This window comes from Podarcis liolepis (genome assembly GCF_965112155.1).
Source record: "Podarcis liolepis genome assembly, chromosome: 18".
In the NCBI taxonomy this organism is placed as follows: Eukaryota; Metazoa; Chordata; class Lepidosauria; order Squamata; family Lacertidae; genus Podarcis; species Podarcis liolepis.
In genome coordinates this window covers 1,110,296-1,131,715 of record NC_139572.1, presented here as the reverse complement: position 1 = coordinate 1,131,715, position 21,420 = coordinate 1,110,296, and the positions used below count along the sequence as shown (strand labels likewise).

The 21,420-nt window shown below is 48.3% G+C and overlaps 3 protein-coding genes across 10 annotated transcripts in view; 2 read left to right on the top strand and 1 right to left on the bottom strand.

Moving 5' to 3' along the window:
* PALM (paralemmin) overlaps nucleotides 1-4,962 on the bottom strand; it is a 46,277-nt gene extending 41,315 nt beyond the window's left edge. The window contains exon 1 of one of the 2 annotated variants that reach the window (XM_083484051.1): nucleotides 4,586-4,962. In XM_083484051.1, coding sequence (XP_083340177.1) covers nucleotides 4,586-4,590 — 5 coding nt within the window. In that variant the 5' untranslated portion in view covers nucleotides 4,591-4,962. The remainder of the gene's footprint in view (nucleotides 1-4,585) is intronic. The other variant, XM_083484052.1, reaches the window with a different exon arrangement.
* A 1,564-nt stretch (nucleotides 4,963-6,526) lies between these two features.
* On the top strand, nucleotides 6,527-13,265 carry LOC310697485 (uncharacterized protein). 6 transcript variants are annotated; one of them, XM_083484183.1, is made up of 8 exons: nucleotides 6,646-7,013; nucleotides 7,865-7,940; nucleotides 8,428-8,486; nucleotides 9,119-9,194; nucleotides 9,931-10,000; nucleotides 11,256-11,808; nucleotides 12,378-12,685; nucleotides 12,751-13,265. In XM_083484183.1, exons 1-6 carry the CDS (start codon nucleotides 6,708-6,710, stop codon nucleotides 11,398-11,400), a joined length of 732 nt encoding a protein of 243 aa, XP_083340309.1. In that variant the 5' UTR covers nucleotides 6,646-6,707; the 3' UTR covers nucleotides 11,401-11,808; nucleotides 12,378-12,685; nucleotides 12,751-13,265. The 6 variants fall into 6 exon arrangements, 4 of the variants coding, with proteins under 4 accessions (XP_083340309.1, XP_083340308.1, XP_083340311.1 ...); XM_083484182.1 differs by having other exon boundaries at nucleotides 12,378-13,265; XR_014521025.1 differs by lacking the exons at nucleotides 8,428-8,486; nucleotides 9,119-9,194 and having other exon boundaries at nucleotides 6,527-7,013.
* A 2,054-nt stretch (nucleotides 13,266-15,319) lies between these two features.
* LOC310697477 (uncharacterized protein) lies at nucleotides 15,320-20,482 on the top strand. Of its 2 annotated transcripts, none has more exons than XM_083484165.1 (4): nucleotides 15,320-15,889; nucleotides 16,797-16,872; nucleotides 17,937-18,012; nucleotides 20,319-20,482. In XM_083484165.1, the coding sequence occupies exons 1-4, from the start codon at nucleotides 15,407-15,409 to the stop codon at nucleotides 20,455-20,457; spliced, it is 774 nt and encodes a 257-aa protein (XP_083340291.1). In that variant the 5' UTR covers nucleotides 15,320-15,406; the 3' UTR covers nucleotides 20,458-20,482. The 2 variants fall into 2 exon arrangements, with proteins under 2 accessions (XP_083340291.1, XP_083340292.1); XM_083484166.1 differs by having other exon boundaries at nucleotides 17,937-18,027.
* Nucleotides 20,483-21,420: the final 938 nt, after the last annotated feature.

Genomic DNA, 21,420 nt, shown 5'->3' with positions numbered 1-21,420 from the left:
GGGGGAGATATTGGGGGAGGGAAGGGCTCAACAAATTTGTCACACACAAAAAAGGACCCTATAATAGGCAGGTCCGTGAAAAGCTCAAGAAACGACCCGACCACAGGGGAAGGATGCCTAAGAAGGTATGAAAATGCAATTCTCTGCATTTGGGACCCCTGCTTCGGATCTCCAGCCACCAGCATTCAGAGACAGGCTGCTTTTGCCAGGTGAGATAGACTGTGCCCGAACCTGGAGGCTCTATTTTGCGAAAACGTCTAACCGCGGCCGAAACCTCCTTGCTTCTCCTTCGCGAATTTGTCTAATCTGCTTTTAAAGCCATCTGATTCCCGGTGGCAGCAAAAACAAAACAAATGCGTGATTCTGCAAGGCGGCTTTTTGCAAAATAATTCTGGGCCAAGTTACTAGGCCACGTGAAAATTCGCCGGCCCGTTTGCATTTGGGTTGAGCGTTTGGGGTCTGAAAGGGGGCGATGAAGTGGAAGGGAAGGGGTTTTCCCGGAGCTACTCCCTTGCTTCGAAGCTGTTTCTAAAACACGAATCAGGTGGTATATAAATTTTAATAAAAGATTTAAACAAACATGCAAAAGGAAGCAACGGGATAAACTTTGCTTTTGTGCGATGCTCAGAAAACAACCCCCTTTAGCTGTGATGCCTGCATTGCGTGGGGTTGAGCTGGATGACCGCATGGGGTCCCTCGCATACAATTGCAGGAGAGTCCGGCCCCTGAGGAACCAGCAGGCCCAGTGGTTAAGACTTGCAAGGCTGTCGCACAGGACTAGGGATTGGGGCAGGCAGTGGAATTCAGATTCGAGCCACCTTTTAAAGCGAATCCACCCAGTTGTACTTTGCAAAACAGAGGCCGACGCTTTTCGAACTCTGAATTTTGCAGCCAAGTCACGTGCCCAAAATAAATGCACAGACCAGGGGGAAAGTGTGTGTGTGAAGATGCATACATTGGAACTGGGAACGTTCAGCCGAATCGCAACCCCCCAAGGAGCGTCCGCTGGGAGAAATTCACTCTGGAAGCGCCGGCGAACTCTCGGTGGCATTTATTTGCCATTTGGTAAAAGGTAAAGGGACCCCTGACCATTAGGTCCAGTCGTGGCCGACTCTGGGGCTGCGGCGCTCATCTCGCTTTACTGGCCGAGGGAGCCGGCGTACAGCTTCCGGGTCATGTGGCCAGCAGGACTAAGCCACTTCTGGAGAACCAGAGCAGCGCATGGAAACGCCGTTTACCTTCCCGCAAGAGCGGTACCTATTTATCTACTTGCACTTTGACGTGCTTTCGAACTGCTAGGTGGGCAAGAGCAGTGACTGAACAACGGGAGCTCACCCCGTCATTGCGGGGATTCGAACCCACGAACAAACTACAGTTTCCGGGATACTTTGTTATGTTGCTGCTTCGAATGCATAGTGAAGATGGGACCTTATTTGTACTAAACAGACCCATTTCCTTATGCAATTTTGCCTAATGCAAACATTCGGTTCACTGAACGCATTCCTTCGCGCAGAAATCTTGACTGTAAGCTGCCGGGGGCAGAGACCTGTGCCTGTTTTGGCACATGCAACTCTACCAAACTCCCGTGATTGCGACGGCAGGCTAGAAGCAACCTCTAGATACAGCAGGACAAACGTGGACATATAGGCAGGGTCAAAAGCCAAGACAATTTGGAAGATATCTTGCAAGGCGCTTACGAGAAACAAACCAGGGATCTAAACCGAATTGCGGGAAATTAGCGGGGGGGTTTCCTAATTTGCTCCCCTGCAGGAAAAAAAAAACTCCTTGGAAGATTTACTCTAAAAACTGGAACCTTATTAGAAACCCTATGGCCTGTTTTATTTTTTTAAAAGGCTTTCTGGTTCTTTCTCCCATGGGAGTGTCTCAAATGTGATACAAACTCTTCCTTTCTTTTCTATCTCTCCAGAACAGGAGGGATTTGGAATTTAAAAGCAGGCTCCGAGGAACAGGGGATGTGCTCCCACTACGTCACGGAACGTCCACAAACATTCGGGGTGGGCACACACGTTGCCGAAAGCCCCGGACCCCCACAACTGCCGCCGGCCTGGAGCTGGGAGCGAATCCTTTGCTGTGGAAATGTAATCCTTCTCTCTCTCTCGCTCGCTCTCTGGCACATGCTGATGTCAAGACAACTCTCTGGGCTAGATCTCCCGGGAGATTCTGCCTGGCGCCAGCAAATCCTCATGGAGGCTGCTGGGGAAAGCACAAATTATTTTTTTGTTCTCAGAAAGGAGAAGGCAGGGGTGCAGATAAGCAGCTTTACAGAGGTGCCGACTCCCTGGGCCCCCGCGAAATTCCCCACGGAGCAGCGAGGCACCCACAAAATTTCGGTGCCACCAGGGGGAAAACGAGGCTTTATTTCACCCAGTTTGGCACCCACAGACCAGTGGCAGCCCCCTGGAGGCTTCAAAACCTCCCCGGCTAGCCCTCCTGTAAGATACGGCCATGCCAGAGCCATGCCCGCTACATGGCACCCCTCCCCACACACACCCCGGGCACCCACAGTTGTGGGTCAAAGCTGGCACTCTTGGGAAGCCAGCTGCCAAGGTGTTCCCATTCATGCCAGCCTCCCCTTCCAAATCTGTGCCGGGCGAGGTTTCAAGTGAGGGGGGAATCCCAGGACGCTGGGCGCCACTCTTTCAGACGGGTGGGCAGGGAAAGACCCCGGTGGGGGGAATATCCTGGCAAAGGCCTGGTTGCCGGTACTGACAGAGGTCTCGCCGAGAGAGATTCACAGAGGCAGCTCTGTCGTTCCCTCGCCGGGCCCAAGTATCCGGAGTCCTGTTCCTGTGCCACCCTAAGAGACTTCCGAGAAGGTTCCTCCATTGAGATATTTGGTCTGGAAACCCCAATGGTTTGTTTTATGTTTTTTCTACAAAACCATCCACAGATCAGCACCATGCAGAAGTTGAAATGAATGTTTTGAGGGCTCAGGGAGTAAGATTTCTGGGTTCAGACCCCTTAAAAAAATGACACAGGGCCAGTTTTTAGGGCTGCATTTCCAATGAATGACGCTCTTTGCTTTTAATTGTTCTTTTTCTACGATTCCATCCTGCCTGTGGCAGCTCGTTGGTCTCATCTGTACCTCTGTGTCTGTTTCCAACATTTTTGATACAGTGGTACCTCAGGTTAAGTACTTAATTCGTTCCAGAGGTCCGTTCCTAACCTGAAACTGTTCTTAACCTGAAGCACCACTTTAGCTAATGGGGCCTCCTGCTGCCGCCGCACCGTTGGAGCACGATTTCTGTTCTCATCCTGAAGCAAAGTTCTTAACCTGAAGTACTATTTCTGGGGTAGCAGAGTTTGTAACCTGAAACGTATGTAACCCGAGGTACCACTGTATTGATATTTGCTGCTACAAATGGTTTCACGCTTGCTTTCAACATTTTAGACGTTTGCTGTTTCGACGTTGCTCTCTGTTCGTGGGGAGCTGCCTCGAGAGAACGGTGGTTTGAAAGGCGGGGTGGAAATCTCCGAAACGAAAATAATAATAATGAAAGGAGCCCTGGAGGGCAGCTGCCGGCCAGAGCAGAGCGCCTTGAGCTTGACAGACCCAATAAATACACACACACACACACACGTCGGGTCTTTCCACAGGCCTAGTAACATATTCCATATGGCCGTCCCAAGCCATTTTGCCGCCCGAGGCAAAGGAAAAGATTCCCCGCCCGATTCCCAGCAGGGCCGGCCGCTAGATTTTCAACACAGGAGATGGCCCACCAGGTTCGCTGGGTTCAGGGAAGCGACTCCGGCCCACGTGGCGGAGAGACACCTCTGAGCACCTGCAATCCTTCCATCCTCTGATGACTGAGAATCTTTCCTCAGCCTGCCTAATGGCAGGGCCAGACCTCCTTTCTCTCTCTCTCTCTCCCTCTTTCTCTCTCTCCCTCCCTGCCCAAGCCCAATGGAAGACGCTTCGTCTTCTCTGAACGCGCCGGGGCTTCCTTTTAAAACAACAACCACCCCCAAAATCAGGATTGGAACGGGGGGGGGGATATGGAGAGAGAAGGCAGCCTCTGGGAACCGCCTGAGTCACGGCGAGTGGGGAGGGGGGCGAGGAAAAGGGGGGGGGAGATGGGTGGAGGCTGCCACGCAGAATCACGCAGGAAACAAACAACAGGTAAAATAAAAAATAAAAAGAAGTGAGAGAAATGGCTCGCCCACATGCCAAAAGGCAAAACCCACCAATCGTCCCCAAATCTCTTCCACTGGGGTTCGCAGACCCCCTGGCAAGCTCTGCTTTTCCCCCCACCCCAAAACGCAGGGTAGGGTGGAGGGAGGGCAAATCTGGGGTGCGGGAGCCCCCTCGGATTTGGGGGTGTCCATATAGCCACGTCTCCCCCTCCCTTCCCTCCCTCTGTCCGCGCAAACAAACGCACAACCGCCGCCTGTGCGCCAAGCCACCGACGAATATCAGCCGAGATGGGCTTTGCAGCAGGGAGAAAAACAGCAAACGCGGAGCTGGGGTGGGGGGTGGGGGGGGGGTTAAGGAGAAAGGTGCACGCAGAAGGAAGGAGGGAAGGAGAAAGGAGCTCGGGGAAGTGATGGGGAAAGGAAGACTTACTCCATTTTCCGTGCCGCGGCTGGCGCGCTCCGCTCCTACAGCCTGGCAACCTTGCAAGGTGCAAAGAGGAGAGAGGGAAGGAGACAGAGAGAGGCTGGGCTGATCTCGCTCTCCTTTTCCCTTTTTCCCTCCTCCTCTCTTCCTCCTTCTCCTCCTTCAAGATCTGCGCGTCCCAGGGGCCGCGGAGGAAGGCGGCTGCCGGCAGCAGCAGCAAAGCATCCCCTCCGCCAACCGCTTATTGTCCAGAGCCGACGGTGGATGCGCGAGGAGAAGAGGCTGGCTTGTTATGGAGGAGCGCGGACTGTGGGTGTCCTTGCGCGCTTTGCAAACTGCACCCCCCCTCCGTCTCTCTCTCTCTCTCTCTCTCTCTCTCTCTCTCTCTCTCTCTCTCTCTCCAGAATCACAACAGCACCTCCTGCCGGCCGAGGCGCGCCGCCGTGCGTCTTTACGCGCAGACTGTCCGCGCGAGGCTTAGGGCGCGCCGGCGCGTCTTCCGCCTGCGCGCACCGCGGCGGCTGCGGGCAGCGCCGGGTTTGCCTATAAGCTAAACAAGCTCTAGCTTAGGGCCCCACTTTCTTGCCCCCCCCAAAAAAAATTAAAGGGGAAAAAACAACTGGATGTATATTTCCAAAATATAAGATAAAAAACAAACAAAACAGCAACAGTGTTTTGTGTTGCGTAGGCTCCTCGGATGTAAGTCATGGGCCCCACCTGCTCCCTAAAATATCACTGGTTTGCTCATTTCTATATATAGGGTGCCAACATTCTATTTATAATTATTAGTATGTAGTTTGCATCATATATTTGCACCTCTTATTATTTCAGGTTACAGCAAGTTTCCAGAGACTAGAGGAGGAGTCTTTGTATATTGTAAAGGAACTTTCGTTACTGCAAAATGCCAATCTGTTTGCATTATTAAGTTTGTTAGGAATCAAAAATCATTTTAAGTTAGAGGTTAATAATTATTTCACTATTAATCTACTTCTTCTTAATTGTATTTCACTATCAATGTACTTCTTCTTAATTGTATTTCAGTCTTCAACAATTACTTTGATAAAAGACATATTTTGTTACGTGTAAATGGCTTGAGATACTTATGAGGTCCATCAATTACCATATAGCATACATTCAACACGAAAAACAGTGACAATTTGTTGTTGACGAAGGACAGCTGGACATATAAATGGCCCCATTACCTTCAGGTGCTTAAAGGTAAAGGTAAAGGGACCCCCTGACCATTAGGTCCAATCCCCACGACAGGGTGAGCTCCCGTTGCTCGGTCCCTGCTCCTGCCAACCTAGCAGTTCGAAAGCACGTCAAAGTGCAAGTAGATCAATAGGTACTGCTCCGGCGGGAAGGTAAACAGTGTTTCCGTGTGCTGCTCTGGTTCGCCAGAAGCGGCTTAGTCATGCCGGCCACATGACCCGGAAGCTGTACGCCGGCTCCCTCGGCCAATAAAGCGAGATGAGCGCCGCAACCCCAGAGTCGGCCACGACTGGACCTAATGATCAAGGGTCCCTTTACCTTTTATATAAGAAATATGTAACTGTGCGGTATAAGATAATCAACACATAAAGTACAGTGAGACTAATTGGAAGTAATTTTTAATTTCTTGTTTTACAATTGTGCACATCACTGGGAGTACACAGAATGTTAGTTATAAGAATTGAGTTGTTTCATATATTGCTACTGTCTGTCAATTTATAGTTTGTTTACTTGGACCTCTGCATTCTGGATCACTTTCGTCATTTTCACAGCAAGGAATTCCCCAAAAAACCCACGCTTGGCCTCCACCGCTGCCTCGCACTGGGTCAGCAAACGTCAACTTTTCGGCCAAAAGGGCACTCCAATCGTTTCCGTTTTTAGAAAAACAAACCAACCCTCTCGCTAGCAGGCCACAACAGGTCCAGTCCCTGCTTTTGCAAACGGTGACGGTGTTAAGTTTCGATTCTGAAAGCTGAGCTCATCCTTCCCATCGCCAGAGCCATTTCTGCGAAGTCAGCGGGATAAGAGGAAAAGAAAGTTTTGAGATAGCTTTGGAGGAGGCGTGGAGTTTGGGGGACGGAGGAGAGTTTTGTCCTGTGTCTGGAGCAGAGATATCTCTTTTTGGGTTTCGCTTCTGATGGGTGGACAGTTCTCATACGAGCGTTGTCCCCAATCCCCGACCGAGATGTCGAAGAAGCCCTCAAGTCCAAAATGGAAGTTTTGGGTCACTGTCTGCGGTTTGGCTGTCACCTTGGTCCTGTTTTTCACCTTCCTGGTTTTATACGTAAAGGAAAGGACTGAATGCGAATCGCGGCAATACAACCATACCTTCTCCGCCGAGGGCAAAATGACAGGAAGCGATGCGCTTCGGGCACAACTGGCAGCTGTCAATCAGAGCCTGGCAAACACCACAGAGCATTGGGACTCCTGCAAAGAAGAACTGGTAATCTATCATCTATCTATCTATCTATCTATCTATCTATCTATCTATCTATCATCTATCTATTTCTCTGTCTGTCTGTCTGTCTGTTTGTTTGTTTGGCTATCTATCTATCATCTATCATCTCTCTCTATCTTCCTATCTCTATCTATCTCTCTATCTATCATCTCTCTCACTCTCTCTATCATCATTCTATCTATCTATCTATCTATCTATCTATCTATCATCTATCTATCTATCTCTACCTATATGATATCTCTCTCTCTCTCTTCCTATCTCTATCTATCTATCTATCTATTTATCTATGTCTATCTATCATCTATCTATCTATCATTTTTCTCTCTCTCATCTATCTGTCTATCTATCTACATTATCTATAATCTATCTATCTATCTATCTATCTATCTATCATCTATCTATCTATCTATCTATCTATCTATCTTTGTGTACAGATGATCTTTTGAGAGATCATCCACCCATCGCCTCCATTCTTCCATAAAGACGTCATCATTCTGCTGCCTTAGTTTGGCAGTTAATTTCGCTATTTTAGCAGGGTCCGTCGGTTCACAGGTTGGGGCGACGGGTGCAAATTTTGCCCCCGATCAGGAAGTTCGCTTCCAAACGCATCCATTCGCACAATGCTCCTCCCAGGGAAGGAAGAGGCATGTTCGGAGTCCAAGGCCACATCCCAGCCCTTCCAAAATGCCCAAGGAGGGGTAGTGAGGTGGGGGCCGGGGAGAGTCCCAGGGGCCACAAAGAGAGAATTAATTGGCAGGCCATCTCCATCGTCCCGGAAGCCAGAGGTTCCCCACCCACGACCTCAAACGTCTTGCCTTTTCATTTCCTGTCCCTAGCAACATTGGAGGGAAAACACATCTGTGCTGGAAGGTGCCGTCAAAGCGAAGGAGGAAGCACTCAAACATCTGGAGGGTGAGATAACCGAACGGCGGGGGTCTCAGAAGCCCCGTGGGGCTTGGCAGTTGGGATGGGGAGACCAGGAGAAAAGAAGAGTCCCTCTTGCCCAGGAGTGGGGAGAGGCCTGATTCATTGAAAGGGACCCCCAGGGGTCATCCATCCCAACCCCCTGCAATACAGGAATCTCAGTTCAAGGATCCAGGATAGGTGCTCATCCGAACTTGCTTTTTTATTTTTTATTTTTTGGGGGGGAATCGTTTTTATTTGATTTGACAATACAAAATTATAAAGAAATCTCGGGACTCCCGCCCCCCCCCCCTCGGTAGTCCCATTTTAAACATTTAAAAGTGCATCTTCTTCCGAACTTCCAAACCAATTCTATCAATCCATATTTCCCATGGTCATTGTTACACTACAAGGGAAATCAAAACCCTGCCAGTGTTTCCTTCTGCTTACAGTGGTCCCTTAAACAACTTTTAATTTTTTCCCATTCTTTTGGCAGCTGTCAATCAGAGCCTTGCAAAGACCACAGAGAATTGGACATCCTGCGAAAAAGAACTGGTAATCTATCTATATCTATCTATATATCATCATCATCATCTATATCTATCTCTATCTCTACATCTATCTCTATCTCTACATCTATCTCTATCTCTACATCTATCTCTATCTCTACATCTATCTCTACATCTATCTCTACATCTACATCTACATCTATCTATTTATCTATCTATCTATCATCTATCATCTATCTATCTCTAGTTATCTATATCTATCTATCTTTCATCTTTCATTTCTCTCTCTCTCATCTATCTATCTATCATCTGTCTCTATCTATCTATCTATCTAACTTTTTATCTATCTGTCTGTCTGTCTGTCTATCTATCTATCTATCTATCTATCTATCTGTCTGCTGTATCTATCTATCTATCTATCTATCTATCTATCTATCTATCTATCTATCTATCTATCTCTATCTATCTATATCTATCTATCTATATCATCTATCTATCTATCTATCTATCTATCTATCTATCTATCTATCATCTATCTATCTATCATCTATCTATCATCTATCCATCTCCGTGTACGGGTGATCATTTTAGAGATTATCCATCCATCGCCTCCACTCTTCCCTAAAGCTTCCCCGCCCACGACCTCAAACGTCTTGCCTTTTCGTTTCCTGTCCCTAGAAACATTCGAGGAAAAACACATCTGTGTTGGAAGGTGCCGTCAAAGCGAAGGATAAAGCGTTCAAACATCTGGAGGGTGAGATAACCGAACGGCGGGGGTCTCAGAGGCCCCGTGGGGCTTGGCAGTTGGGATGGGGAGACCCAGGAGGAAAGCAGAGCCCCTCTTGCCCAGGAGTGGGGGGAGACCAGATTCACTGAAAGGGAGACCCAGGGGTCATCCATCCCAACCCCCTGCAATGCAGGAATCTCAGTTCAAGGATCCAGGATAGGTGCTCATCCGAACTCTGCTTAGATATGTCCGAAGGAGAGTCCGCTCCCTTCTGTCCCACGGTCAAACAGCTCCGTCTGTCAGAAATCTTTCCCAGATGTTGTTTTGGAATCCCCTTCCTTGTCACTTGAAGTCACGGGTTCGAGTCCTGCTCTCCCGAGCAGGAGAAAACAAGCATATGGCAGCCCATAAGAGATATTTGAAGGTGGCTCCCCTATCTCCTCTCAGCCTCCTCTTTTCCAGGATAAACATACCCAGCTCCTTCGACTGTTCCTCATCAGGCTCGGTTTCCTGATGTAGCAGGGAGTTCCACAGGTCTTAAGGCCCAGTCGCGAGTAAAAGCTGGTCGATCCTCAGGGGATGGGAGGGGGGACCCCCAGGAAAGCCCCAACTCAGGGTTTCTGAGACCGAGGTGCGAAATTTGTGAAAATAATAATAATAATAATAATAATAATAATAATAGATTGTCCGCTGCTGGCTTGGCAAATGGGGGGGGGGAATGAGCGATGGGGAATCTAAAAAGCCCTCATTTTCCATTTCCCAGAGGAAAAAACCCGTCTCCAGAATCAGCTCTCCCAGTTGAACAACAGCCTGGAAGACTACAAGCAAGAAGGGTAAGAACAGCCGATTAAAATTCTACACCTGCGTAAGGACACCCTTGCGGCATTCAGCTCCGAAATCCCAAAGCTTTGGCAACCCCAAAGGGCCGAGAGAGGCGAGAAGTCGATCACACCTTCCTGGTTTTCTGCTTTTAGCCCCAGAGGTAGAGTGTCTCTGGCTGGGGAGGTTTGATCATTAGCCGCCAAGCCTAAATGCCCTTCTGCCCCCACCAAGTTAGTGGAATATCACCACACGAGTGTCTGGAGGCAGTTGGAGGATGGATGGCGGCTAACAGATAGAGGTTGAATCCTGACAAGACAGAAGGACTGTTTTGGGGGGACAGGTGTGGGGGACTCCCTGGTCCTGAATGGGGTCACTGTGCCCCTGAAGGACCAGGTGCGCAGCCTGGGGGTTATTTTGGACTCACTGCTGTCCATGGAGGTGCAGGTCAGTTCTGTGTCCAGGGCAGCTCCATCTGGGACGCAGGATGAGACCCTCCCTGCCCGCAGTCTGTCTGGCCAGAGTGGTGCATGCTCTGGTTATCTCCCACTTGGACTACTGCCATGCGCTCTCCATGGGGCTGCCTTTGAAGGTGACCCGGAAACTGCAACTAATCCAGAATGCGGCAGCCAGACTGGGGACTGGGAGTGGAGACCACATAACACCAGTCCTGAAAGACCTACATTGGCTCCCAGGACGTTTCCGAGCACAATTCAAAGGGTTGGTGCTGACCTTGAAACCCCTAAATGGCCCAGTAGACGTGAAGGAGCGTCTCCACCCCGGACACCGGGGTCCCTCTCCCGAGGGCCTTCTGCTTCTGGCGGTTCCCTCCCTGCGAGAAGTGAGGTTACAGGGAACCGGGTGGAGGGCCTTCTCGGTGGTGGCGCCCTCCCACCAGATGTCAAGGAAATAAAGAACTATCTGACTTTTAGGAGACATCTGAAGGCAGCCCTGTTTAGAGAAGATTTTAATGTTTGACTTTTTTTGTGTTTTTAATATCCTGTTGGGAGCTGCTCAGAGTGCCTGGGGAAACCCGACCAGATGGTCAGGGAATAATAATAATAATAATAATAATAATAATAATAATAATAATAATAACAACAACAACAACAACTCAGAAGAAGAGCCCTGCAGAATGAGGCCCCCTGGTGGCTCCATCCCTGGCCCAGTTTCCTGCTTCCAGCAGAGGGAAGCAGTGGCCTCGCCTTTGCTGGTCCTCTCATTTAGGGAGGAGACGCCGACTGACGAACCATTTCTTTGTTTCCACAGAATCAAAAAGGATAAAACAATCCAGGGTTTGAAGGATCAGCTCAACACACGACAGCCATCTTCCGGCGTGGTCCTTTCCCCCTCCTTCCTTATCCCTTCCCTCCTCCTTTTCATGGCACCTGGAGTCCTCTGCAGTCTCCTGTAGTTCCTCTGGCTTTTGCACTTGCAAGCACCTGAAGAAAACTTCCTTTTTTCCGGGCTGTGTTTTCCCCCCTCTTTTAAAAAACCTTCTTCCTGCTTCGTCGACCGAACCGCCGCTCCCCCATCTGCAAAGCTGCTTGCGAGATATCAGAGGGCATCCATATCCACCCACACCCACCAGTCTTGAGTGCGAATCCATCGTTGTGAGGTTTACCTGTTGCGTCCGAATCCAACCCCGAGGCTGAAACGCAGATATCGCTGCAACCTAACATATCGTTACGGAAATGGGGGGGTGCCTTCCCCTCTCTCTGCCCAAGATTTTGGGAATGGGGGTCCCCAGCACTCACCCCAGGTCTCAGTCCCTTTGAAGAACAGAGGCACGGCGGAGACTGTCATGGCTTTAAGAAATACAGTTTATTAGGGGGAGGCAAGCCACTACTCTGTTATCATGTTTGTATTCTAAGTTTGACTTGGCAAAATCTCCCCTGGAAAGCCTAATTTATGATGCGACCAGTCTGGGAAAATTAATGAGCAAACGCCTAGATTTTATTTCATCGGAACTGAGAATGATGGTGCCTGCCGCTCGAAAAGGACTTTTGGATCAGCGTGTGAGAATTTATTGCAAACAAAAGACTTACCAGCTTTTTTAAAAAAGGGAGAGCCTTACAAAGTTCACACAGAAGCATAATATTGTTTACCTTAACTCACCTATGGAAACAACTCAGAGGCTTTTAAGAAGAAAAAGGATAACAGCAAGAAGATTGAAAGATGGGACTGGTGGACACTGAAAGCAGCAGAAATATGAGATGACTGGACCCTACTGAACTCGAAGCATGGGAAGCCCCAACAAAAATATATAATTTGGCAAAATATTTGGACTTTACGATTTGTATTGGTATAATTTGGAATAATTAATGTGATATAATTGGATTGTTAAATGGAAAACTTAATAAAAATTATATATCAAAAAAAGAAATACAGTTTATTCGCCTCTTTATGCCTCCAGTCTGCATGCAGGGAGTCCAAATTTTGCAGCATGGCCGTTTCAAGAGGCGCTTGGCCCCCCACAACTGTGCAGTTCCGCAGTCCAAATACTGCTCTTCCTAAATTGTTGAACTTCTTTTAGGCGAACCCCAACATAATTGAGCTTCTGTTTTTAGGAAGACCCTAAAATTGTTGAGATTCTTTTAGGTGAACCCCAACATTGCCGAACTTCATTTTTAGGTGAACCCCAACATTGCCGAACTTCATTTTTTAGGAAGACCCCAAATTTGTTGAACTTCTTTTTGGTGAACCCCAACATTGCTGAGCTTCATTTTTTAGGAAGACCCTAAAATTGTTGAATTTCTTTTAGGCGAACCCCAACATTGTTGAGCTTTTTAAAGGCAAACCCCAACATTGTTCCGCCTTTGAAATCCGCCTTTGAAATCCCAGCAACGTCCAGGAAAATCCAGATTTGTAGCAATCCTACCCCCCAGGTGTCAACTAAGAAAGGATTCGATTGACTAGGATCGGAGACCTGGACACACACTGGACGGTCACTTGGTTAAGGAATTCTTCCCATGCTCAGATGCATGTCCACACATTCCAGTACGCAGGGATCTCGACCGCACGCAGAGACAGGCGACGGGCACCCACGATGATAACAAAATATGGGTGCCCCTTCGTGCCACTGGTCAGGAGAGAAGCTGCGCTCTCAAATTTCTGTTGGAGACCACCTCCGTCGGCGATGTGTTTTGGTTAAGCTGTGGGTGACAGTCTTTAAAAGGGTTTGCCCTTTGTTATTCTGGGCCTCTCTTACTTCCTTGCACGGCTGGGGTATACTCTTGTTTGCCACAGAAAATAAAGATCTTCTTTGCTTCCACGGGATCCCGCCTCCATCCAATTTCTCCGTTTTGTTTTGTTTTGTTTTGTTTTGTTTTGTTTTGTTTTGTTTTTTTACAAGTTTGTTCACAGAAAAACATTCTTGCAAATACCAGAATATTACACAAGATCCTTTTATATCCTAAAACTTCCTTCCGTGGGTTCTTTCAGTAGCCTTTTCAGCGAAACCCCCACGTTTTGCAGAGTCCCACAAACTGATCAAACGATACTACAAAGACGGGGTTCGTTCTCGATATTAACGATGAACCCAAAATGTGGGATCCCCCACAATACTGGGCCAAATATTTTCAGGGTTTTTTGGGCGGGGGGTTGCAGCATTTTTCAGCGAAACCCCCAAGTTTTGCAGGGCCCCCGCAAGCTGAGCAAACGAGAGTTACAAACATGGGGTTCGTTCTTGACATTAACTACGAACCCCCCCAAATTTGGAACCGCCTGCAAACTGGTCAGTAGGACGTGCCTGTTTTAAGAGGAGAAATTCCGGAGGGTGTGCAATAACTCGGTTTGCGGGGAGCTCCAAAACGCTGCAAAATACCCCTAAAAAACCCTGCAAGACTTTGGCATAGATTTGCACGGGATCCTGAATTTTCGGATTCGTAGTGAATGGGCCCATTCAGAATCATTGCCCTCTCTGGAGACACATCATAGCCACCCTGGCAAGTAGCCATTCTTCTCCATGAACTGCAGAAAGAGAGAGAGGTTTGTGGCTGAGCGCAGGATTTGAACCCTGCTCTCCCACCTCCTTAGGACGCTGGTGGCGCTGTGGGTTAAACCACAGAGCCTAGGACTTGCCGATCAGAAGGTCGGCGGTTCGAATTCCCGCAATGACGGGGTGAGCTCCCGTTGCTCGGTCCCTGCTCCTGCCAACCTAGCAGTTCGAAAGCACAACAGCACAAGTAGATAAATGGGTACCGCTCTGGCGGGAAGGTAAATGGCGTTTCCGTGCGCTGCTCTGGTTTGCCAGAAGCGGCTTAGTCCTGCTGGCCACATGACCCGGAAGCTGTACGCTGGCTCCCTCGGCCAGTAAAGCGAGATGAGCGCCGCAACCCCAGAGTCGGTCACGACTGGACCTAATGGTCAGGGGTCCCTTTACCTTTACCTTTACGGAGAGGAGGGGACCCCTTTCCTATCTCCCGGCAGAAGAGTTTCTTTTCATGCTGTTATAGGAATTCTAAGTTATATACAGTGGTACCTCAGGTTACAGACACTTCAGGTTACAGACTCCGCTAACCCAGAAATAGTAACTTGGGTTAAGAACTTTGCTTCAGGATGAGAAGAGAAATCGTGCGGCGGCAGCAGGAGGCCCCATTAGCTAAAGTGGTGCTTCAGGTTAAGAAGTATTTCAGGTTAAGAACAGATCTCCGGAATGATATACGATATCTTTATTGTCATTGTCCCATGCAGAACAATGAAATTGAAAAACTTCATAAAACTACATAAAACTACTACAAAACTACATAAAACATTCAAAACCCCCTAAAAACTCTGAAACCCCATTTTAAAATACACTATACTATAGAGACCCCTTATGCTGCGTTTAGAACCAGAATTGCATTTGCGTAGACACTGTTTCTCAGACGGCTAGTCCTGGTCTTTATAACCCTGTACCTTCTTCCAGAAGGCAGAAGCTGAAAGAGATCATTTCCGGGGTGCGCACTATCCTGCACTATCTCTGCAGCTTTCTTATGGCACCTGGAAGCGTAGATTTGATCCAAGGTGGGAAGAGTGCACCCAATTATTCTCTCCGCAGTCTTTACAACCCTGGACAGCATTTTTTCCCCTGGCCGTGCAGCTCCCAAACCACACACACAGACCATAGGTTAATGCGCTAATACACTTAATACGAATTAAGTGTTGCAGGAAGAAAAAAACCCAATCATTTAGTTTGTACAAACATGACACACACTCATAAGGACTCAATACTGGCTCTTGGATAAGGGGGAAAGGAGCGGGATTTTTTCTTATAACAGTGCTTTCCAAATAAATAAATAAATGCAGTGGCTTGGTTCAGTTTCGATTCCTCTCGGCTGCTGGATTTCACAAATTCCCGGAAACGGAGGGAGGAGAGAGGCCCAAATCTTGTTGCCAGAGGGAGCCAGGAGGAATCACTCTTTGAGATTTGAAAGCTCATGTTTCGAAAGCTCGAGTCGAAAGCTGGTGTTTCCCAACTTGCCTTCCCCATGGATGAACTGCAGCGGACCATGTGCAGATCCCTAGAAGATCTCAAGAACAAGTGGCTCTCTTTCACCAAGCCATGGAGCAAGACCCATTTCTGGTGTGCAGCTGTCATCGTCCTCCAATGCCTTCTGTGGATCACTATGCTCCGTTCGGAACAACCGCAGGCAGTTTTGGAGCCAGAATGTGACCAAGCCCAACTGCAGGCCGAGGTGGAATCTCTGAAGGAACAACTGGGAGCCATGAAAAAGGAGATGGAGAAAGAGAGAATGGAGAGCGACAGGCAACTGGCCGCTACAAACCAGACCCTCAGGAAGACCAAGATGGCTTTGGAGAAAGCGATTAAGGGCAGCAATGATCTGCAGACCCAGCTGGCGGCTGCCAACCAGAGCCTGGGCGAGACGCAACAGCGCTGGAAGTCCTGCCAAGCTCAACTGGTAAAAATAAGGGATCTTCGAAGCTGGAAGGGGCTCCTATAATAATAATAATAATAACAATAATTTATTATTTATCTGGGATGCAGGTGGTGCTGTGGGTTAAACCACAAAGCCTAGGGCTTGCCGATCAGAAGGTCAGCGGTTCGAATCCCCGCAATGACGGGGTGAGCTCCCGTTGCTCGGTCCCTGCTCCTGCCAACCTAGCAGTTCGAAAGCACGTCAAAGTGCAAGTTGATAAATAGGTACCACTCCGGCGGGAAGGTAAACAGCATTTCCGTGCGCTGCTCTGATTCGCCAGAAGCGGCTTAGTCCTGCTGGCCACATGATCCGGAAGCTGTACGCCGGCTCCCTTGGCCAATAAAGCGAGATGAGCGCCACAACCCCAGAGTCGGCCACGACTGGACCTAATGGTCAGGGGTCCCTTTATTATTTATACCCCGCCCACCTGGCTGGGTTTCCTCGGCCACTCTGGGCGGCTCCCAACAGAATATTAAAAACACAATAAAACATCAGTCATTAAAAGCTTCCCTAAACAGGGCTGCCTTCGGATGTCTTCTAAAAGTCACGTAGTTGTTTATCTCCTTGACATCTGGTGGGAGGGAGTTCCATAGGGCAGGCACCACCCTCTGCCTGGTTCCCTGGAACCTCGCTTCCTGCAGGGAGGGAACCGCCAGAAGGCCCTCGGGAGATGGACCCAGGTGTCCGGGCTGAATGATGGGGGTGGAGACGCTCCTTCAGGGATACTGAGCCATTTAGGGCTTTCAAGGTCAGCCCCAACACTTTGAATTGTGCTCGGAAACGTCCTGGGATCCAATGTAGGTCTTTCAGGACTGGGGTTATATGGTTGACGTGAACCGGAAATCCCCTCCGGGCGCAATTTTCAATGTATTTTTTTCTCCTGCTGTAGGACAGCACGAAAGGAAAAACCGAGTCTCTGGAGAAGGAAAGGAACAATCTACAGCAGGAAAACCAGAAGCTCCGAGGTGAGAAACCAGCAGAGATGGCGTCGTGGCGACGGCTGAGCACCACGATGCTTTGGGTTGTCCCTAACGCATAATAAGTCCAGCTTCCTCCCTCCCGCTGAATGGGCCCATCCGATGCTTCACTGTGAAGCCCACCCTAAGAGTGTGAAGGCAAAGATGTGCAAAGGAAGCCGTGTTTCCGCCAGGCAAAAACCAGAGATTTCCACACCTGTCCCAGTTCATTATATTCACTTACTTTAAAAAAAAAATTAAAAAATTATATGATGCTAATTTATAAAGAAAATATCAACTCCTTCTTTCTTTCTTTCTTTCTTTCTTTCTTTCTTTCTTTCTTTCTTTCTTTCTTTCTCTCTCTCTCTCTCTCTCTTTTCTCTCTCTCTGCCCCTTTCTCTTCTTTCTTTCTTTCTTTCTTTCTTTCTTTCTTTCTCTCTCTCTCTCTCTCTCTCTCTCCTCTCTTTTCTTTCTTTCTTTCTTTCTTTCTTTCTTTCTTTCTTTCTTTCTTTCTTTTTCTTTCCCTCCTCCCTCCCTCTCTTTCTCTTCCTCTTTCTCTATATACATAAGATGACATGGAATCAGCTAACTATCGCAGGAAAACATATCCTTCATGGGCTTCACCCTGAAGAACACATTTGGCTCCTTTGCAAATGGCGGATAGTCTGGAAATTTTAATAAATAAACCCCTTTTTGCAATGGGGTGGCATTGAACATTTTCATTTGCAGCTGCGCTCCCTTGGGCCTCAGGTGTTCTGGTCTTTGTCAAGCCATACGAGGCCCTTGAGGCAAAAGCAGTATGCGAATCGTGGAATTGTCGAGTACGAATGGGCACCCCAGCGGTCATCTAGCCCAACCCGTTGCAATGCAGGGATCTCGGCCAAAGGACCCGCAACCGATGGCCTGGGGAGATTTCCGGGGGCCAGACAGAGAGTCCATGGGGGCCGCATTTCTCCCACAGGCCTGGTATCCCCCATTCCGGGCCATGCGGGGAGAAAGGGAGATTTCCAAAAGTCATCTGTCGAGGTGGAATAGGTGGGAAATCTGAAAGACGTTTGCTTTCTTTTTCAAAGGGAAAATTGACGGCCTTGTGCAGCAGCTGTCCAGTCGAGAAAGAGAGTTGGAGAGCTGGAGGAATAACCAGCAATGGTAAGAGCGTCTAGGGTGAGTTCATATTTGTTTTTGCATTTCCTGCTGGGTGGGTCGAACTTTCGTACAATCCCCCCAGGGCCAGATTTAGGTTTGATGCGGCCCTCAGCTCCTGAAGGTGATGGGGCCCTTTCTATGTCCAGCTGTCCTTTGTCAACAACAAATTGTCGCTGTTTTTTTGTGTTGAATATATGCTATATGGTACAGTGGTGCCCCGCAAGACGAAAAACCCGCTAGACGAAAGGGTTTTCCGTTTTTCGATACGCTTCGCAAGACGAATTTCCCTATGGGCTTGCTTCGCAAGATGAAAACGTCTTGCGAGTCTTGCGATTTTTTTCGCTCCCCCCCCTTTTTCTAAGCCGCTAATAGCCTCTGAGCCGCTAAGCCGCTAAGCCTTTAATAACCGGTAAACCGCTAATAGCGCTAATCCGCTAAGACGCTAATAGGGTTGCTTCACAAGACGAAAAAAACGCTAGATGAAGAGACTCGCGGAACAGATTATTTTCGTCTTGCGAGGCACCACTGTAATTTACGGACCTAATAGGTATCTTAAGCCATTTGCCCATGTTGCCGTGCAACCAGAATGTCGGCACCCTATATATAGAAAGGAGCAAACCAGGGATATTTTAGGGAGCAGCCGAGCAGGCGGGGCCCATGGCTTACATCACAGGAGCCTACACAACACAAAATACTGCTGTTACATGTAGGTTCTATTTTATGTTTTTTATCTTATATTTTGGAAATGGACACCCAGGTTTTTTCCCCTTTAAATTTTTTTTGGGGGGCCAATCCAGCACTGAATCCAGCATCCCCAAACCCTAAAAAGAGTACAGTGGTCCCTTGGTTCTCAAACGCCTTGGTACCAGAACAACTTGGAACCCAAACACTGCAAACCCAGAAGGAAGGGTTCCAGGTTGCCAGTGTTACGCTGAGGTCTGCCTGTTTTTTTTTGCTATTTATTTCGCGTTTTTGTTTTTGCGGTTCTGTTTCGTTTTGTTTTCGTGTGGAACTGACAGATTGATTGTGTGACTGCAGTACATTGCTTATTGCTTTCATTTTATGGATCGGTGGTCTCGTTAGATAGTAAAAACCCATGTTAAATTGCAGTTTCGGGGGTTGTTTTTAAAAGTCTGGAACGGATTAATCCGTTTTGCATGACCGTCTATGGGAAAGCGCGCCTCGGTTTTGGAACGCTTTGGTTTTGGAACGGACTTCCGGAACGGATTAAGTTTGGCAACCAAGGTACCACTGTACTTGATGCCTCGCAAGCTTGTTAAAATGTATTTAAAAAGGATCCAAATTATGCAGGAATTGTGTCAAGGGGCAGAGGCAACATGAATCCATATGTGGTGGCCATGGAAACAAGCCAAAGATTATTGGGAAATTATCTATCAACCAACCAGCCAATAACAGCAATTGATACTTATTTATTATACCATCTATACATCGTTTTCATATAGTTTTCTTTCAGCAGAGAACAGTCAGTAAATTTCAAATCTACCTTCCACAGCTTTCCCCAGTCCTCAAATTGTATATTGTGTCCTATAAGGAGGACCCGGTTCAATGGACCGCATTCTCTTAGATTTCCCTTTGCACAGCAGACCTCGCCAACTGATGCTGAGCAAAATGTCAGACCTCCGGCCCATAACTCGGAGGAGAAGCCAAAAGAGGATTCTGCTGGCAGACCGGGGCAAAGATATCACTGCCTTAGTAGCTTCCTTTTTAGCCACAATTCTACCCAAAAGGGTTATCCTTTCAGAAAATAGTCAGGGCTTAGCAGAACAGCCAAATTCACACGACCATGTTGTTGTTGTTGTTGAGTCGTTTAGTCGTGTCCACGTCTTCGTGACCCCCTGGACCAGAGCACGCCAGGCACTCCTGTCTTCCACTGCCTCCCACAGTTTGGTCAAACTCATGCTGGTCGCTTCGAGAACACTGTCCCACCATCTCGTCCTCCGTCGCCCCCTTCTCCTTGTGCCCTCCATCTTTCCCAACATCAGGGTCTTTTCCAGGGAGTCTTCTCTTCTCCTGAGGTGGCCAAAGTCTTGGAGCCTCAGCTTCAGGATCTGTCCTTCCAGTGAGCACTCAGGGCTGATTTCCTTCAGAATGGAGAGGTTGGATCTTCTTACACGCGACCATAGTGTGTCCTTATAACCCTTGATAGCTTCACCCTTGTCTTTTTAATGATCCCAGTGACTTGAAATGTTTTATACTGTGATGCCAGTAAAGGTTTTTGATTTGGGACTGCATCGCCCCGGAGGTAGCCCAATTGACCCAATATTTCCCCAACCACTTTGTCTTTCCAGGGTTCGAAACCAGATGCAAGAGGAACGGCAGAATTACCAGCAGCAGAATGTCGCCGTTGACATAACCAAGAGCCCCTGGTTGATGGGTGTTATGTTTTTCTTCCTCCTCCTAGTCTGTGTTGCCCGCCTATGCCAGTGAAGTTGCTATGGCAGATATGAACATTCGAAGCGTAAAAAGCGACTTCTTTGGGGAAAGAAGCATGATCCAGACCCCTCCCCCCCAAAAAAACCTTTAACTCGTCATATATCATTTCCCAGAAAGCCTTCACCTCTTTACAAGGCCACCAGGTGTGGTAGAATAAACCTTCCCTTTCTTTACATTTCCAACACTCATTGGTTCTTGTCTTGTACATTTTAGCAAGCTTAGCTAGACAGCATCTTAAAAAGCAGAGATATCACCTTGCCAACAAAGGTCCGTATAGTTCAAGCTCTGGTTTTCCCAGTAGTGATGTATGGAAGTGAGAGCTGGACCATCAAGAAGGCTGATCGCCGAAGAATGGATGCTTTTGAATTCTGGTGCTGGAGGAGACTCTGGAGAGTCCCATGGACTGCAAGAAGATCCAACCTCTCCATTCGGAAGGAGATCAGCCCTGAGTGCTCACTGGAAGGACAGATCCTGAAGCTGAGGCTTCAATACTTTGGCTACCTTATGAGAAGAGAAGACTCCCTGGGAAAGACCCTGAAGTTGGGAAAGATGGAGGGCACAAGGAGAAGGGGACGACAGAGGACGAGATGGTGGGACAGTATTCTTGAAGAGACCAACATGAGTTTCACCAAACTGCGGGAGGCAGTGGAAGACAGCAGGGCCTGGCGTGCTCTGGTCCAGGGGGTCACGAAGAGGCGGACATGACTAAACAACAGCTGGTGTTAAATACCATCTGGGCATCATTTTCAGGCTAGGAGTTAATACGTTGGCGATCTGTCGATTTGAACGACGGTGGGCATCTCTGCCTCTCTGGCTCCTCAAACCAGGAGTACCACGGCCATTGTGAGCCCCAGAGACATCAGGTCACCATAAAGAGCGATTCCACTGCTGGCTGGAAGCCTCCTTTCCTGCTGCCGAAGATGGGCGATGATTTCTTCCTGGTGTTTGCTGTGATGG